Source organism: Melanotaenia boesemani, chromosome 7 (genome assembly GCF_017639745.1).
Source record: "Melanotaenia boesemani isolate fMelBoe1 chromosome 7, fMelBoe1.pri, whole genome shotgun sequence".
In the NCBI taxonomy this organism is placed as follows: Eukaryota; Metazoa; Chordata; class Actinopteri; order Atheriniformes; family Melanotaeniidae; genus Melanotaenia; species Melanotaenia boesemani.
Genome location: NC_055688.1, coordinates 18,821,971 through 18,842,653, shown reverse-complemented (window position 1 = coordinate 18,842,653; position 20,683 = coordinate 18,821,971). Strand labels below are relative to the sequence as shown.

General features: G+C 37.6%; 1 protein-coding gene across 1 annotated transcript in view; it reads left to right on the top strand.

Annotated features, from left to right (window-relative positions):
• The window catches only part of glra4a (glycine receptor, alpha 4a), a 67,367-nt gene that overhangs the window by 39,085 nt on the left and 7,599 nt on the right, over positions 1–20,683 (top strand). The window contains exons 2-8 of the mRNA XM_041991201.1: positions 4,922–5,052; positions 6,588–6,655; positions 7,700–7,923; positions 9,273–9,355; positions 17,989–18,126; positions 18,345–18,559; positions 19,159–19,308. Coding sequence (XP_041847135.1) covers positions 4,922–5,052; positions 6,588–6,655; positions 7,700–7,923; positions 9,273–9,355; positions 17,989–18,126; positions 18,345–18,559; positions 19,159–19,308 — 1,009 coding nt within the window. The remainder of the gene's footprint in view (positions 1–4,921; positions 5,053–6,587; positions 6,656–7,699; positions 7,924–9,272; positions 9,356–17,988; positions 18,127–18,344; positions 18,560–19,158; positions 19,309–20,683) is intronic.

The window sequence follows — 20,683 nt, the reverse complement described above, 5'->3', positions numbered from 1 at the left end:
GGGTCCCGCCGGGTTGATGTCCCTAGTCGGGGACGGTAGGGCAGTCCCCGAGGGTTGGCGTACCACCCTGTTCTCAGTGGAGAACTTTTTGAGGCACAGGCTGGGTTAGGAGCAGCACTGCCAATTGTGTTCGTGTGTTTATTTTGTTTTGTTGTGTTTTTGTATTGTGCCAAAATCCTTGTGAGGATTTTGACACTTTAGGAGGGGTGTGTTACGGCCCCTGCTGTTTGCAGACAGCTGAGGCCGTTTGTGTGTTGATTGGGGGCGGCAGAGCGCTGCCCTGAGTGGCCAGGGCTAGCGCCTTTGTCCCCGCCCCTGTGTGACTGGCACCCCTCTGGACCAGTCAGGCTGCAGCCCGAAGGACAGCTCAGGCTGAAGAGGCTGCAGCCGGGGCAGGTCTGGAGGAGGAGATGCCAGAAAGGCTTCGGCCGCTCTCCCCCTCATGTTGTGCACCGGGTGTGTGTGTGTCGCGACCACCTCCTTTCCACAATAGGTGTTTAAGTGTTGAGTTAAGTTTACTTTGTGTTTGTGTTAGAGCTGGGCTAGGTTAGCGTTTTATTGTGTTGTGACGACGGTCACTTTAGTTATGGGCCTGTTGCTTTTGTTTGGGTTTTTAGTTTCACCACCGAGTGGCGGTTGTGTTTCGTTTGCACTCGGTGTGTGTTTGGTATAGGTTTTAGTTTGTTTCTTTCTGCAGGTCCGCTAACCCCAGCTCATCTTATTTTGTGTTACAGGATGTCCATCACTTTGCACGGGAATTGTAAATAAATGTGCTTTTATTTTGAAATAACTGTCCTCACCGTGTCTTTGTTACACCCTTCCCTACCCCTTAAGTTGGGTCGTAACACAGTTACATGTCTTTTGTAACACCAGGCTGGAAATTGGTGTGTTTTTGATCATAGATTTGATGTGAGAGCACTGTACAGGTTGGTGAGACAGTGCTTTGACTCCAGCTAATCTAATTTATTTATTTATTTATTTTCCCTTTTCATAGATCAACATTAAGTGGTAGTGTTTCATAAGTCTTAAGCAAAACACATTGAAATGCATTCACAAGTCTGTTGTATAAGATACTTCTTTTGTCAGGATTCCTCAAAAGTCAAAGCTTTAACTGTCAGAATCATTTAATAACCATTTTCATCAGTCTTGACAGAGAAGAGTAAGGGTCACAATTCTAGCTCAAACTAGATCATTTGTATTGTTTTGTTTCTGAAAGCAACATCACCGAAGAGAGATTACCTCGCTGCAAATAAGTCTGCCCGTCACTCCATATCCCTGTGCACCTTTGTGTGTTTGTAACAGTGTTTGCCAGAGACAGATAGTGATAAAAGAGGTACCAACATAAAGTAACAACTGTATAAATATTAGGTTGTCATAGCAGTCCGATATAGTGCACATAATACCCAAAATACACAAAAACAAAATAGGATGAAATATTGAAAGTAGAAAAATAGAATAAATACACTTTAAGGCCACTTGTGAGATGATAATAATAGTAAAAGCAACAGTGTAACATTAACCATATATAATGGTAGCAGCAACGGTATATAATAATAATAATAATAATATATGTGCAGATATACATGTTTCCTATATATACACATATGCCTATATATACATATATTTAGTATGTGCAACGTATGCGAAGATACATAACTGCAATGTGATGGGATTCAGAGTGCAAGAGGTGGCAGATAGGATTAGACCAGGTGTGTAATCGTGGCTCTGACAGAGGTAGATGAGTTGTAAAGTCTGATTGCAGAAGTTAGGAACGATTTCTTGCCATCAGACTTTACAATTCATCTACCTCTGTCAGAGCCACGATTACACAGAATCTAAAGAAATCACATAATCACATACATAATCTTATAACGACACAAAAATGCACCACTGTATTATGAAAATCAAAGCTGGGTGGATGACATGATTAATTTTAATTTAATTATTTATTTATTTATTGTTTATTTATTTGTTTGTTTGTTTATGTGAACTTAGAAATATTCTCCCGCTCTCACTAGGTGTGCATTTCAAATGCAATAAAGATTGAAGGACAGGAGCTTTATCAGAAGTAACTATGGAACTATAAAAACATGACTGGGGACTGGAAAAACAAATTAATACATTAACAGGAGAAATTCAATTGACAGAACTGTCCACTTGCTGTCAGATGTGATGCATTGCCCCATCATGCCAGAAGGAAAGTAAACTCATGAGCTATGACCAGTGTTAATTCCCAACTGGAACTACAGCACAATCTTAAATCTGCAAACAAAGGGAAATGTATAGGTTTTTCCCAAGAAAGGTGAGACTGATGACATGATGTAACTATAAACATATCCAATTTACAAACAGAAGTGAAGAAATAAAAGTTAAAGACAGGGTAAATGCATTTAGAAAGAAGGTTGAAAATATTAGCTTGTTCTTGATCTGCCATTCTTAAACAAGGACCATTAAACCATGAGTGCAACGTTAGGATGTGATGGACTTGTGCAATTAGTTGATCATTAAAGTAATACTATGTAATGTTCTGACTTATTTTGATGGCACAGTGACATTTATCATATACATTTCCATCATTGCCCAGCAGCAACCCTGAGACTAAAAACCACAACTTTTGCTTCCAGGACGCTGTCACGTTGCAGCTGAGTTTCGCTTTACATACCATGGCAACAACTGGATAACAACACACTGGCCATTTGGAACACACACCATGGCTTATTCAAAGAAACACAAGAGAACATTATTGGAGGAAGAGAGACAAAAATGAGAGAAAGGGACAGAGGAAGAGATAAAACAAAAGTTAACATCAGATTTTTAATGACTGGAGAGAGCTCAGAGAAGAGACAGGTTGCAAGATGGATGCCAAATTAGCTGTTGTTAGTGGACAGAGTCAATGATCAAAATTGGCCGATTGGTTTGAATATATTTACTTGTGTAACACTTCTAATAAAACATCCTAGATGAACTGGGCTGCTTTCCTCTGGTTTTCACTTTTATTTTAAGAGAAGATAACCATTTCTTCTGTGTTCCAACGGAATTTATTCTGACACAGTAATAAATTATCCTGACTCTGACACTTCGTTAATCTCACATGTCTTGGCTTTCTTTTGAGACCAAGATGACATATTCAGCCTTTGTGGATGTGGAGATATATTTATTTTAGTTACGCCATTTCAGACCGTAGGACAGGGAAGAAGACGCCTAAATTATTGTGTTGGCAAATTACAGAAATGACCTTTTTGTAAAGAACAATGATTTATATACTGTATTTTATATTATGCCCAGGGAAAAATAATAAATGAATTCTTCCACTGTCATGCCTGAGCATCTTGATGCAGTTTGCAGTTTACAGTGTGCAGAGTTTGCACTTAGTGTCTTGATATATCATTTCTGCATTCTTGGAGACTGAACATATTGCAAATGCACATTTGCATGTTATACTGTTTTGCTTTCAGTAGGGGTCAGTATCAGAAGTATTTTTAACAATCTGAATTGTGGTCTGTTCTTGCTGTTGTTGGTGCTGTAGCTTTGCTCTGCTCTTGTGAAGACAGAAGTCAAAGAGGTCAAAAATCTGTTTTATTAGGTAGGCAAACTAAATGTTAAATAAAAAATATTATCTAGTGCAGCTGCTGTTTGTGCATTTCATCTGTTCTTCTTTGCTGTGCATTGTTCATTCATAACAACAAAGCACTTCCCTCCTTGCTATGAAATCAATTGCCCCCCCCCCCCCCCCCCCCCCTTTTTGGAGGATAGATGTTTGTCTTTGTTGAAAAAAATACCTATCTGCAGGAGTGACAAGAGATGTCAACACTTCTTGCATTAAAGTGTGGGTTTGGCAGAGGTCCACTTTCCATCAGAAAGTTTCCATCCTTAGAAAATTACTGATGAGATGACATGGAACAAATGTTTTCAGTAACAATGCAAGTAGCTGTTTTGATGCAGACAATGAACATAATTCATCTAACACTAACAGCCATCCATCAGTGTCTTAGATATCTGAGTTTAATTTATGTTACACATTTACTAAACAAACATATAGGGCTCAACTACGGTGGCTGGGAAGTGCAAAACAATATTACATCGGGTGAAACACTTGCATTTTAGTAATACACATTTGTATCCAGTGAAACACTTTTACAAGTTTACCCAAACACAATTACAAAGATAGGTGTTACACCAAAATCTGTAATCCATCAGAATGTAGATCATGACAGATTTGGAATTGTTTAAAGTTGTATCAAAATCATGGAGTGCGATATGCTGTGTCTCAGCAGGGACCAAACTAAAATCAAATCCATTATGAACCAGAACTTCCTGGTTTAAAGAGCATTTCCTTTCTTTGCATTTCCCTTAAGATTTCCCTGTGTTCCTTCCCTTTACTTTCTTGCTGGCCTTTTGGTTATTTCTGTCAGTGGTTGTCTGAGCCTCTCTGGAGCTCCTATCAACTCCTTCCTCTCCCTGGCGTGACATTCATAGCATTACAATTGAGCCATCAATCCGTCAGCCTTTACCACTGCTAAGCTGCCAGCAGTGGGAAGCACAAGGAAGGGACAACTTTACCTCTGCCTCTGTTTTGCTTCGCTGTAGTTAGAGCATAACAACCACAATAAGTCTAAGACATGATGCGAAATAGATGAGCTCTTAGTTACTAGCTGAGGCAAGCCATTCAGTTGTATTCTTTTACCCACATTTCCCATCCACCACTGGGTATTTCTTGCTGATAACTGACTTACTGATAGATGTCGGCTTCTCATTCTGTTGGGTTCTCATTATTTCTTTCACAACTCCTACTGTTACATCTTACACACACACACACACACACACACACACACACACACACACACACACACTTCCTTTATTGTTTTCAAATCATCACTCTTTTCATTTTCTTTGTCTCTGCTTCTTTCCTGGGAAATGTCAGACTGAGCTCCTGTAAGGAGGAGATAAAGCCCCCCAGCAGGGCCGGACCACAGCTGTCACCTTCTGACTTCCTGGACAAGCTCATGGGGAAAACATCAGGATACGATGCTCGTATTAGACCCAACTTCAAAGGTACAGTGTATGCCAAGGCACACCATCACAGTAGCCCTTAAGTATATCCAGTGCAAGCAAAAAATCAAAACAAACACCAGTGGATCTATGATGTGAAAGCTAAACAGCTTTCTGTTGTGTGTGTGTACATGATGTATGCTCTTTCCAAACAATGTAAAGTTTCTGTTATTATAGGGATGAAATTTCACCTTTCACCAGATTACGTTTAGACATGTACTAGAAACTGTTTTAATAACTGTTTTTTTCCAGTGCATGAAGCAGCGTTATTATTGGATAGTATGAAACACAGAACTTTAAAATCAGTAGAGTCTTGCATTTGATAAAAAATTTAGGTAGGAGTATTTAAAATCCAACTATATACCAAAATCTTGATAGTGTCTTACTTTTAAAAAATTGTAATTACGGGTTTGTGTGATTGCTTTAATGTTAGGGAAGGTGGATGTTGTGGTTCAGAAAGTTGCCTAAAAACAAAATAACAAAATTTTATAAAAGATCCTAAAATATCATTTTCATTCTTGAATTTGAAGGTGTCATTATGTCTTAGAAGAGTTTAAAAAGGGTTAAAAAAAAAAAAAAAAAAAAAAGGAAAAGTAATTGGTATTTAAAAGTCATAGCTTGAGGAAAATTTCACACTAATGAGGTTAATCGGCAAAAAGTCAGTAACATGATTGGATATTAAAAGAAAAGGCACTTCAGAGGAAGTCTCTCAGAAATTAAGATTTAAACTGGCTACAAATTGTAGAGCAGTTTCTGAAGTATACGTTTTTAAGTATGCTTTTGTACAAGTATCAATGCTAAAACTGACCTCTTTTTGTCTGGTAGCCTGTATGCTTTCTTCTTGCAATGCTCTACAGCACAATACTCATCTTGAATCTCACACCTGCCTTATTTATAAATGGCCTTCATTTGAGCATTATAGTATTATACTAAGGTTTATGTCTATAAACCCCACAAAAGCTTATACAACGGTTTTAGACATGTCATTATCTGATACATGCTCTCTTGACAATATCTATAAAGATTTCTGGCTGCAATGACTTTTTGAAAGCAGCACTTGGATTTCCCGAGACTTTTTGAGCACCTGAACAGAACCTTATGATAGATAAGATTCTAAGAATTTTTTTTTTTTTTAAACACAGATTAAACACTCTTGCAGGCACAAAATGTGGGCCAGCACATCTGTTACCTTCCTTATTCACAGTTTTAACAATCCCAACATTTTCTATTCCCTTCCAATTTCTCATCAAACTTTTCACCTTTCCGTGCACTTGAAGTGACAGGCCTGAAAAGAAAAAATACTGTGCGTGCCTGTAAAACCAGTCTCCTCAGAATCAAACCTGGAACTGGAGCGTCTTGAGCTGTTCTCAGTCGTATATGTAGTGCAAGGATGAAAAGTGATGAAGAAACTGACATTTTTCAGGAGCCTCAGGAGATGTACAATATAATAGCTATTTTAATGCAGACACCAATGTAATATCATAAATTCCTCCTAAGGGGAGCAATCTATACATTCAGTGTGTTATTTCTTCCCTTAGGCCCTCCTGTGAATGTCACCTGCAATATTTTCATCAACAGCTTTGGGTCGATCACAGAAACCACTATGGTAAGTAGAATGTATAAAGTATTCAAGGAATACTAAGGTGTTTTCTTAAAACCATGACGAAGAACTTTCTAAAAAATACAATTAAAGTACTAGAGTTTCCGAAAATGATAGTAATTTGTGGTTCGTAATAAGCAAGTTGAAGGTATCTTTCAAAGATCGCCTTTCAATGATGTTTTTTTTTTAGCTCCTTCTCTACCATCTTCTTTATTAATCCTCTTGCCATTCCGTCATTTCTGTTTCCTGGAGCATTACTGTGCAACCTTCAGAGACCAGTGGGTCACTGACATGCTGATAATGAACTGTCCACTCTGCAATTAAAATGAAAAATTGAGAAAATGAATGAAAAGTCAAAGGGGAGAGTAAAGGTCTGCATTTACAGTGTTACTGCTGCTGGGTCAGCACATTACAGCAACAAAGTGTTTAAGGTTATCTGGGGAGTTCAAGAGGGTTGGATCTCCAGCCAAGTTACCCCAGAGAAACACAGCACCAACGATGTCGCTGTATGTACTGATGAGACATAGTTCTTTTCTGATTAGCAAGAAATCAGAAAGATTGTTTGTAATCTAATCAAAAAGATTTGATGTGTGTTGTCTGCAGGCAGGATTATTCAGTTTTCAGTGATTTTAGCTCAGTCTGGTGACTACAACTAAGTAAAATTGATGTGTTTGTGTTCAGCTTTCCATGTTAAATTTAAAAGATGGATTATCTAGTGCTGATTCTAGTAAAGTTTGTTGTTTTCTTTCAACAATATACCTCATAATTCTGCTCATTCGCATCCACATCCACATCTGTGGTCAGTAATGTAAGTGATCACATTCATCCCTGTCTACTCTTCTTATCGTGGATTGATATAGCATACAGTATGTTTGCTTATAGTTTCTGGTGATGTTCCAACCAAAGACAGCAACTCTTTCATCATACCTTTATCTTTCATTGCTCTTCAAACCACAATAACATAAAAATCCATTGCTAAGCCCTCCATACTCTGAACTTTAACCTCCACTGATGATATATTTTCCATTAACTATCCGAGTTCTTCCACAGGACTACAGGCTCAATGTATTTCTACGGCAAAAATGGAATGACCCTCGTCTGGCATATAGTGAATACCCAGACGACTCCCTAGATCTGGATCCCTCCATGCTGGACTCTATTTGGAAGCCTGATTTATTCTTTGCAAACGAGAAAGGAGCCAATTTCCATGAGGTCACCACTGATAACAAGTTGCTACGGATTTTCCAAGATGGCAGCGTTCTTTACAGCATCAGGTAAGTAAAGATAATGTTTAAAAAACTCCAACAGAGCCACTGGTTGCTGGGTTATAAGTAACTGGGGAATGACATGGGTGGCTCAGTCAAACTCCAGCCACTAAAATTAAACTATTGCAAGTGAAAGATTTGTTGTATACTGATGGTACAGTTTGATCGTTTTGTGTGTTTCTCCTGCATATTTAGTAATTCTACTAAAATTCATGCATGTACCATTATGTCTCTTTACAAAACGTGCATTTTTGCAGAGTATTCCCTTATGATATACGATCATATGATAAACTTGTAACGTAATCTACCTAGGTGTTGGAGATTTTAATTACATTTTAACCGAATAAATTAAAAAGAAGTCAAAACCAAATTATGACTCAGTGCCATCCAAACAAGCATTATGAAAAAAAAAAATCCCCGACATGCAAGACCTCTTCTGTGCAACAGCAGCAGATTGCTGAATTTCCAGTGACATGCATATATTCCATTTAGGTCGTCAAAATACTAATAGAATGGGAGCACTGGAAAACATAATAAATAGAAATGCCAAACAGAAATTATGTTAGCAAGTCTTTGATGTAACTTCATAGTTTTAAATTAACTAATGCATAGGAGTAATACTTTCCAATACATGATAGTTGATAAGTTGTCAAACCAATAATATTGCCAAAAACAATCACCTCTGCTGATTTACATCATCCCCTATATTTGCATACCATGTTTGGTTATTAAAGATTGATTGTCTTTTTTTGCATTTAATACACAACGCTGTTTATACAGCATTAGAAAAGCGAATCACAAAGGTATTTGTAGTTTGTTCTTTGGCTGGTGGAAATATATTGTGTCATCATAGCACATTATCAAATGGGTGCCTCTGTGCATAGAGCTGGTGGCTCTTGTCTCGCCTGTGGGCAATGCATTACAGCAGGTAATTACACAGCTTTCCTCCAGACAGACTCCCAAATAGCTCTCTCTTTCTATCTCTCTCTCTTTTCTAAGAATCCTTGAAGGCTTAATGCATCAACACCGTAACAAATAAAAGCCTACACCAATTACTTTCCTATTTACTGTGGTTCATGGAGCGATCAAAAGGCAGAGTAACTTAAAACGTTGTTTAGGAAAATTAGATTCATTTTATTTTCCTTATTCCTAATATATAAAGTGAAATAATTTAATAAAGATTCATATTTTAAAAATGGCTAAATAATCCAACCTGCCACTGATTGATTTCATTGTCCTTTCAATCTGTTAACCTGTCATGTCTCTATATTTATGGTGTCTTTTCTTTAAGCCCTTCTGTTCTTTCTAACATCCTCTTTGGTTCCTACTCTTTCTCCCAATCTGTTTTCCTATCTCAGGCTGACTCTAACCCTGTCTTGCCCTATGGACTTGAAGAATTTCCCAATGGACATTCAGACCTGTACCATGCAGCTTGAAAGCTGTGAGTTTTCATTTCTTCTTCCTTTATTCCCATGCTTTTATCTCCTTTTGATTTCAAATTCTTGGATCTTTTTCTAGGCTTGCAAAGTATCTTGTTTATTTTCCAAGAAATACTCACTATCAGACCTGTAAGTTTGTTGTTTTTTAGTTTATTTGACTGCAACACGTGTTTGTAGTTGTTACTAATAGTGGAAATGTGATTATTACAATAAGGCTTTCAAGTCTTTGTATCGTGGTGTTGAAGCATCTTCCCCCCAAACAGCAAAGCAAGGCGTAACTTAGCAACAATAAAAGATTTTTTTGTTCCTGCAGCAAGCCAGAAGTACAAGACATTAGTCTCCAACAGCTTGAGAAAGATGTTAATGTATGTATGTGTGGTCCCAAAATTTTAAGAAAATGCAGAACATCCAGATATTTTTTGAAGGAAGTAAAAAAATATATATACGCTAATGAAAAGCACATCCAATGTTTGGTATGTTTCTGCTAGAGCCAGTAAATGATGCTAGTAAGTCATACTGCAAACTATGTGCTGCTGTTCTGTTTAGTGTTACAAGCTTGAGAATTAGTGTCTTTGTCTTTGTTTGGTTTGGTTTTTTTTCCAAAGATTGACCAGCAACAATTCCTGTGACATCCACTACAATACCTCAGCTACTTCCTAGAGAAGATTCCCCAATATAGCACAACAAGGACAGAGTTTACCTGTCTACTCTGCGTGAACTGTTAATTCTAGAGAGTGAGAAGTAGTAAGCAGACTCACAATTTTGCATATAGTGCCAAAGGCATGGCAGAGTGAAAGGAAAAGGAGCAGCAGACACCATGCGACAGATGACACACGTCTATCAGTCTGAGGAAATGTTTGAGGCGTTCTGCCTCATCGTTTATGTAGCTGACATCATCTTTAACTGACTTGGTTGAAGAGTTTGTCAGATGTCAACCGTGCTCATAAAATTAGGGGCAGAGTAGTAGCTTTACAGTACTTTCAAATAGACCACAACTTAATACTTAATAAGAGCATTTTAATCTCAGTTTCAGGCTTGTTTCACCCCCTGACAACAAAAAGAGAAAATAAAATGAAACAAAAAGCTGAATACTTTGGGAATCCAGCTGTATTAGCATGGAGCTGATGTGAGGTTACTGTTCAAGGATCTTGCCATATCTGAATTATTGTGTGGGAATATGGGGAAACACTTATAAAACATATTTTTTACCATATACCAACAACAAAAAGAATTTATAGAATTGTCTGTAAGATGAGATATTAGGAACATACCAACATAGAGTTAAGAACTCTTAAGTTTTATGATTTGGTGGAGTTAGAAATAGTAACAACAATGTTTAAAGTAACTAATGATTAACTACCATACTACATACAAAAGATGTTTTTTAATTGAGATGGAGGAAATAATATAAACAATAAAAATAATATTTTTTAAAAAGTATGAAGAAAGCAAACTATGTGAATTTATCACTTCACTGTTGTATGTGTATTCATGTATACATATATAGGGGTATATGGCTATGTACGTTTGTATATGTATGTCTGTGTTGAAAACGTGTATGTGGGTAATGTGGGTGTGTATGTCAAATGTATAGTATAAAGGAGTATGAGTATATGTTAATATGTACAGGTATAGGTAGGGTGGTAGATATGCACAGGAGTGTACAATATCTCTATGTCGAAGAACTTATATTTCCTTTTTTTTTTTTGTACTTATTTTGATTTCTTGAAGACTAATGCGATTTGAGACAGTGTCTAAATAGAGTATACCGCAATTAGTAAGGGGGGCAGGAATATATAAGTGGTTATTTCATCCTTCTCCTTTTCAAGCTTGATAATGTATTTTTTTATTATTATTTTTCCTAAATTTAATTTCTTAGATATTTCTGGTTATGTATTATATATTCATCTTTCCATTTCTTTTTTTTTTCTAAAAGTATTTACGTCAACTCTAATAGTAGAAAGTATTTTTGTTTTGTCTGCTCAAAATAAAAGCACCTAAAATCAAAATCAAAAGGTTCCAGGGTAGGAGGCTTTACACCTGTGTGTGTGTGTTTGTTTGTTTTTTGTTTGTTTGTTTTTATATTTTTTTTTACATATGGGTGAAGTTCATTATATTCCAGTCTTTATGTATGTATCTCAAAATCTTTAAAAGATTAATACAGAAATTATTGGAAAAATAGAGTAGGAGGCAAGCAGATATATAATAGGCTTGCACACAACAGTATGAAATTGGATGTGATTATGTCCTGAATTTGTTATAAGTATGACATCATCTAGAAACATTTAGGGAGGATGCATGTGTTACATAATGCCATCATCAATATGATAATTAGCATCCAATGTCATCTAGAGACGTTGAGCTATTTTTTGCTAATTTAAGCTATACTAAAGCAAAAAGAAAAAAACATGCTTGGGTCAAATCTGGTCTACTTTTGGCACGTATGGTTCAGTTATGGCACTGGCAAGTGCTGTGTGTGCCAGAAGTGAACAGATGTCAGTTGCCAGCATGACTGGGATTATGGCAAGTCTCCTGTGGGCCCCATGTGGTCCAGAAGTCAGTAGTTGGTTTGGACATTAAGGCAAGTGTTTTTTATGGGCCAGAAGAGGCCCTACTACAGCCTGCCTGGACATAGATTATGGCAATTTCCTTGTGGACTACATCTGGTGGCAATGTGGCTCAGTTTCAGCCAACACTGTAAATCAAGGCCACATGAGGGCCAAACATATTTTGCTTTCCAGCTAGCAACGGTTAGAGTCACTTTAGGAGAAAATTCCCTGCAGTGATCCACAAAAGAGAGGTCTCTCTCCAGCTGGGGGAAAAGCTTTCTCTTCTTCCTCAGTCAGCAGAAGCACCTTGTGAGATACTTACACATAGTGTTGTTTCTGTGGTACATCAGGAGACCATGGAGTGTGTACAAGTGACGTTCTGGACATTCAGGGACATTGTATATTTAAATATCAGGTATTGACTTTAACTGATGTGAATGGTAGCTTTTGTCAGGTAATATGTTGAAAAAATATGAGTTTTATCTTATAATTGTTTGATAGTGTGTATAAAGTATGACAGGCTGACATATAGTCTTAATGGTGCACCTTTCAGTCATTATTTCAGACTTGTTGGCTACCTGATAAGAAAAACAGAAAAATATGTAGATGACAGCAACTTCACTGGGAATTTGGCTGCATTGATACAGATTTTGTGTGAGCTCAGAAAGCAGGAGAGAAGCAAACAGATGCAACAGGCAAGTGAATATGTTAATTAGCATCACAACATCAAGCAACATTTAGCAGTTAATGGGAAGGTGTATTGAAATATTATATTTATTGATATATAGGAAACAGTGATGTTTTGAGACCCTTCCAAGCTTTAGTCCTACTCTTTGAACAAACAAAAATGCTAAAGGGTATGCAGTGCATTACAGTACCGATGCCAAGGGCCATGACTAAGATATGATATATGATGTGCTAAGAGTGAGACTGGGCTTTGACAGCTGTCATTTTAGTGAGTATAAAAGATGGCCAAGGGCTATAAATGAGAAATTTGCTTGCATGTACCCACATATGAAATCTAGGATACTCTGTTAAAAAAATCATAAAAGATTAAGGGGGGCAGCATATGCTGTACCACATGAGCACTGTTAGACTCAAAAATCTGACAGGTGTTTTAGCAGCAATTAGAATGGGAGTTAATGTTAGGAAGGGTTTTTTTGTTTTTGCTTATGGAACATTTATAATGAATATCCTATAACATTTGAGACCTTAACACTGATAACTCTGGCCAGAAATGATATCCTCTTCTCTCAGTTCTTCCTTGCCTTTGGCAGAGATAGTATCTACCCTCATGAAACCAATTTCCAGGATATAAATAATAAAACTTTAACTCAGTGTCCCTTTTATTATATGTGACCCACCCCCTGTGCCTGAAGGTGACCCAGTTCTCCATCAGAGGGACAAGAGGATTCAAGTTTAGTAGAGGGTGAAACAAGAAGAGAATTGGGAAAACAAAAGAAAATTAAACCCAATTATTTGTTGGATTCAATAAGTCACAGGGGTGTTAATAGAATAAATTCCTTCTTCGTGCAACATAAGGCCTGATTTATTTCTACAATTTAACAAAGGGTAGGCAATAAAAATTAGAGTAATAATGTCAAATATTTTGCCCCTGTGGAGTGTGACGAAAGGAGTCAGGTAAACAGATGTGTGCCTAAAGGGTGTGCGTTTGTTTTTGAGTAACAATCCCATCACACTGCCATTAGAGGAGATGTAATATTTTCTGTTTAAAGCCATAGTGAGGGTGCTTGGCCTTGCATTGACAAGTGCTAGTACACCACCCAAGGGTGTGATCACCTTGGCTAGAACTTAATGTTAAGAGGACATTATTGGTTTTATTGTCAGCTGAGCTGGCAACACCATCTGTTCAGCATGAAAAATGAGCAAGAGAGGAGTGTGATTGGGGGAAAAAAGAAGAGTTATCTTTGAGAGTTTGAGTGAGCCAAGGCCAATCTTCTTTCTTGTCCTTTCATGCCATGGGCTTATATAGATATATAAGAAGAGCTAACCACAGGATTCTGCCTTATTCTTACACATCAAAGCTTAATATACACAGCACTGCTTTGCCTTGAGTCAATAATGTGCAGTAACCTCAAATCTACTTTGTACCATATACAATAAGTAGGAAGTAAGACCGAGACGGTAAATGTGAAGCATAGCCATAGCTGCATTAGGCTTTCATTAGCTGAATGACTATTAAACATAAGAAAAGAGATGGCATGTGACAAATGATGATTTCTCTGCCGAGTTATTCCAGACATTCTGCCTCATGAATTTCTTTTTTATTGCTCTTTAAAAACTGTGAGTTATGTTTTGATGCCTTTCAGCTATAATTGGCAGAAGAAAAGAAAAACATTTCATTATCTTAGGAAAGCTTTGGTATTCCCCTTGGTTGTTGCCAGAGAATGTCTGAATGACAATGAATATGTGAATGACTATGAATGACACAGTGAATTCTACTCAGGAGCAAGATTTGTGTTTTAGTGAAGGTGTTTTCAGACTAGTGGTTCAGAACTGGGAGTAACATTATGAATAATTGATGTATTTGTAACTCAGGCCCAGAAGGGTTCCAGCAGACATCAATATTATTCGAGATCTGAAAGAAACTCCATGTTGTTGGATAAGGCATGCATTTTCAATATACTGGTAATACAACAGCTGTGAGGAGTACAATTCTCAAAAAAACAAAACAAACAAAAAAAAAAAAAAACAAGTAAATCAAACTTTATGTAATGTATACCCTGTATGGTCATATATAGCCTGCCCTGCTGGTTACATTTATCTCCAGGCAGCCCACAGCACTGGCCTCCGTGGTGGTCCATCTGCCATCTACCACAAACACCTGGATTTTTCTCTTTTACCTTCTCCTTAACTGTTCTCCTTTCAATAAATCCAAGCCCCCTTCCCAATGAGATTTGCTCTAATCTACTGACCACCCAAACCAAATCCAGATTTCTTTCCAGATTTTTCAAACCTCCTATCTACATTCGGTCCCACATCCACAAACATTATGGTACTCGGAAGCCTAAACATTCACGTTGATTCACCCTCCTCAATCGTCTATACTGCTTCAACACCGGGCAAAATGTTGAACCAAAAGAGTCACGTGACCTAGGTCACATGACAGGTGTCAGTCCAAGATGTCCTGCGACATCATCTGTTCTCATCGTACAATGCTGTTTTGAGAATATTACCACAGCACTTAACAGATCAGCCAACTACCTCACAGGTGGGGGGAGGAGCATCTGTTTAGGCTGCTGGGACACCATTTTTTCTGGCACGCAATTGGATAAACACCCATCATGTGACCTAGGTCATGTGACTCCTTTGCGTCTACAAGTGCCAGTGCTACTTTCTTTTCACCTGAAGAACACTGAAACGTCTTGTTTTTAAGCTCAGTGTTTTAAAAATAAAATCTTTTTAGCTGCTACCATGTTGCTGTCAGCTGATTGAATAATTTTACATTAACAAGCAATTTCATAAGTGTAAAGTGAACAGTTAATGTATATTCAGCTGCAAAATTCATCTAAATATATTCCATTATTATTTACAGCTTTTATTTAGTAGCTAGCTAGAGTACCAACACTTATCAGCTGAGTGTATGTTAACATATACAACGTCTATCACTGTCACTGACAGATGTTCCTCATGCCATACAGTTTTTAAACAAATATACCAGCACTGTATATATCAACTGTAGCTGTGCTGTGTGTGACCTTTACTGTTACAGGACAGATTGGTAAAGGGTAGCTTGCTGGATAGATCAGCTGAGGGCCATTACGTTACCACAGTCATCCCAGTTTGAGTTTCTTTCTCTCTGAGTCTCATTAGCTAAAGTTTCTGATAGATTTTCATGAAAAGATTTCATGCAAGATCTCAGTGAAAAGTATAGTTAAGGATAGGCACCACAAGCAAGAATAACCATAATAATAATGACAATGTTTAAAAGCTAATGCAGTTGGTTACTTAAAAAACAAAAGCCCACAGTAACAGATTTGATCTAAATACAGTAGCATTAACAGCCATTCCCTGTGACTAAAAGCCATTTTTTTTACATCTACTTCAAGTGCTTTGTGACAGTTTTGTCTGTTTTTTTTATGATAATGTTTTCAATGTGAGCAACCTCAGTTTGCAAAATCTCAATTGTGAAAATTTGAGAACTTGACACATTTCCAGTATTGTAAGCTAAATAGTCCAATCTATGACTATACCTACATTTATTATATCCTTTCATCTCAACATCTTTTATTTAAACTTCTAGTGTTGTAGTTTCCCAGGGTGGTTGATTAGGGTTAGGACAGCGATTTTAGAGTGAGTATGTTTATATGTTTGCGTGGGTTTACAGTACAAGTAAAATAAATCTAATGGGAAAGTGTGTCCAAACTCTTGGCTGGTACTGTCGTGTATGTGTGTATATGTGGGACTTGTGAGTTTGTGGTCTGGGGGATTTGATGGTTTAAGATGTCTTGGCTTTTTGTTTCTGTTTTTTTTTTTTTTTTTTTTTTGTATTATTATTATTATTATGTTTATAATGTGAAGCAGTAAAGATGATGGATAGATGTTTATAATGTAAAGCACCTTGTATTGCAATTTCCTTTTATGAAAATTTTTTTTATAAATAAAGATTGACTGACTGAATCCAATGCGGGGAGGCTATTAGAAAAGATGCAGAGTACACCCTGCATAGCTTGGCTAAATAGTAAAAATGCAAAGTATTGCATGAACATTTGCTTTCTTGGAAAAGTAAAACTACTGATCCTCATTCACTCTTCTTTAAAAGTTAAATTCAGTTTTATCTGGACTGCAGCAAATCATAGTTAATTATGTCAGGGTACTTTACTCACATGTATGTTAAAAAAAAACATGGAGTTTAATATTAACATTTATTCCATCATATCAGTTTAGCATGACACACCACAGTCTCAGTTAATGGCAGCTAAAATGAAAAATATACGAGAGAAAGTCATTCAGAAAAGTGACATATTAAAGACCTGATCCCTTGACCCTAACAGCAAGGGGATCTGGTGGCTCAATTATATCCTCCTCTAAGATGGATTTTACGAGGATGGTTTAGGTCCATTTGGGCCTTTAGAGGTAAGAGGTCACTGCAAATCAATGCAAAGTTGTTCTAACTGTTCACCTTTATCCTATAATGAAAAATGTGTATCCTTATGGGAGAAGTCTCTTCAACAATGGCAATGACCCCATCCATAGGGCAGGAAGGAGAATGATGTAATGATGTAAATCATGTGCTATGGCTTTCAGTCACCAACTCTTCTGAATATTTACAGCTTATGTTAGACAGGCATGCTATACAAAATTTCCACAGAATTATCAAAACATAAAAAATGGGAATATGTTTTAGAATAAAAGAGTACTCCACCCTTCCAACAGATCACTCTTTAGATGCAATGGTGCTGTTATTTTGGCATATGGGGGTCCACCTTACTAACCCTGCTAAGACATACTTTCTTTCCCTCTGGCCCTTCAACTTGTTGATAGAATTGATTGTCTTTTTAGGCTGGACAAGAAAACAAACAAACAAACAAAAAAACAAAAACAACTCAGTAGTGCACTTCTCATTTTTAGTAACAGTATAATAGTATACATTTTTGCCCAAAACTCTTCATAATTGTACAACTACTATTCAGTACTAGTAGATATCCATTGGCTTCCATTTGTGATGCAAGCATGAGTGGACACACCAGTTTTGGCTGTTAACCAACAAACCCACAAACTACAGCTTGTCCTTTATTGTGGGACTGAGTCCAGTTAAAAGCAATTTCTCAGAAAGTCATGCTTGTTAAAAATTGTGGTCCAGTTCAGCTGCAAGATAATAAAATGCTATCCCTTGCTGTTGTAGTCCATAGAAAAGACCAACAGAATGAGGTAAACTACGCTGCTCCTGTCAATAACAAAGAAGTCTGTGATGTTGTTTCTATGGTTGTAACCACTTTAAAAACAGATATACACAAACATTTTTGGTATAAAAATGATGGGAGCAAACCTAAGAAATAAATAAAGGCTTTTTTCTCAACATCTCTGTTATAATATTATCTTTGTCCTCTGTTCTCTTTTTACAGTCGGTTACACCATGAATGACTTGTTCTTTGAATGGCTGGCTGAAAACCCTGTTCAAGTAGCTGATGATCTTACCCTCCCCCAGTTTGTGCTGAAGGAAGAAAAGGATTTGGGCTACTGCACTAAGCACTACAATACAGGTACATTAAGAATTCCAGTTAAAAACCAATGACCCAGTTATTGCAAAAAAAAAACTCTGCTTAGTTTTGGTGTCTGTTATGCTTTATCTAAAACTTGCTGCATGATGTCATGAAGTTTGTAGCTCCTTTATACCATACTTTCCTTATTTGCACTCAGTCCCATTTTAAGCCCCTCATGTACAGACCTTAGAGCATCATCGTATATCCTGTGCCTGCAGGTAAATTTACCTGCATTGAGGTGAAGTTCCACCTGGAACGGCAGATGGGTTACTACTTGATCCAGATGTATATCCCTTCCCTCCTCATTGTTATCCTTTCATGGGTGTCTTTCTGGATAAATATGGATGCTGCACCAGCCAGAGTTGGTCTGGGTATCACTACCGTGCTGACAATGACCACACAGAGCTCTGGGTCAAGAGCCTCACTGCCCAAGGTGAGTGTGCACACTGGTGGCCATTATCAAGGATTATATTTTGGTATATTTGGTTGCCCAAACATCATGCAGATATGAAAAGTAAAATTAGAGTGACGGGTTGAAAAAGTTGCACCAGTAAATTTCACATGGACAACAAACTATGTATTTAGTCATGACATGCTGATTTTTGCATGAGGCAGGTCCTGATCCAGAACAAGACTAGACACAAGTCAGGGTGAGCACGATGGACGTGTCATTTCCTGTTTGTATTTTTTTTCGATCTCTCTGTTTATATCTGTAACAGTCAGCAAACTGCTGCTCAATTGAGTGAAGTTTCCATGAAATGCCTGCTCAGTGGGCATGGCTTATGCATTGTGACAAATCCTCTCTCATAAGTGACGCAGCTGGGGCACTCCCCAAGTCTTGGCCGTGACTTGTCTTATGGCTGTGTGTCAACTGCCCACAACCCACTGATTCATTCCAATTCTAGGTCATGCTAAAGCTGTGTGTCAGTACAAGCCAGAGCTGAGAAACAGGTCGATTATGAATGACCTACAAATTATCCATCAGCGGTATTGATTAGCTGTGCATTATTCTGAGATCTTGTCTGTTTTCAGGTGTCCTATGTGAAGGCTATTGACATATGGATGGCAGTGTGTCTTCTGTTTGTGTTCGCTGCTCTGCTGGAGTACGCAGCTGTTAACTTTGTCTCAAGGCAACATAAGGAATTCATCAGGCTGAGGAAAAAGCAGCGGCAGCAGAGGATAGTAAGTGTTAAACATGCAGACACCAACTCAGCTAAAGCCGGTTTCCAAAAGGAGAAACATATGCACTGACACTGTCACATACTGTAGACCACTCCAGAAAAAGTAAGCATGAGGTGCACACACCAGACACATACGCACAAGTCCTTGTCAGGCCATATAACATTGACTTATGCCTCTTGTTATTGTGGCATGCTGTATATTCAGGAGCTGACAACATCAACACGCTACAGCTGGCTGTCATATTACATGAGGAAGATCTGCTCATTTCAGTTCCGCTCATTTCCATGTTGAGCACTGACCTGTGAAGAGCCTTGTGATCCTTCATCTCCGTCGCAGCATTTGACACAGAGCAACAGCCTTTTCACCAGTCTAATGGCACAGGGAACCCTTAGCTGTGCTACACTGGTTAATACATTTACAGTGGGCTAACACTGGAGTCAATACTAATTTATGACTACATGCAGATCTTGTTTTGGCTGTACTTAAAACTATCAAAACAAGAGAAGGCCAACAGTCAAATGGCCGGAAGGGATTATTTAATAAATAAGCACACATTCTGACACTGCTCTACCCAGTATAACCATCATTCTATGTGACATGACAATGTGAAGCAATCATTCAAAGCAGCACCTTAAAAGGACCATATTATAACAGAGAAATACAAAACAAAACTCTTTTTATGTGCTTGAGGACATATATTTGGGTGTCTAAAGTCACCACAAATGAAAAAACTCAGACAGTACACACCCCTGGCCCAAGTCCCCTTCATCAAAGAAATGACAGATTTGCAGGGTAAAGTTTTGTCATTTTTTTTGTCAAGTTTTCCATCCACTTGTTTTATTATCTCTGCCTTGCTTCGACTTTAGATGATGATTAATAAGCTAATAATGCTCCACCAGTGCTCTCTTTTTTCTGTTGTTTTACATTCTGGAAAAAAAAATTGTAGTTGCTGTTCTTAAATTTTTTGCCACATAGTTAAAAATTCCAACATCCTCATTTACCAATAAATACACCAACAGTACAGATCAAGCAGCAGCCAAAAGAAACATCTGAGAAATGTTTCTCATATAGGTATAAGCATCACTTATAACCTGAGCTATAGATTATGGTAGCATTGAAATCCAGTTTATGAAGCTAATATGTGAAAGAGGAATTAAGTTCTCATTGGTGTTTGTAACCTGACAGCAGCCTTTATGTTCTGTGGTGTATTTTTCTAAGAACTTGACAAAAATAATGATCTACAGCCAGCTGTCCTAAATGCAGAGGAAGGATATGAACATATTGCAGATGAGGTATTTTTCTGACTGAGTTTGGTGTGTGATCTGAGCACTCATGCCATTTACTGAACACCCTCTCATGCCATAATAATGTGCTC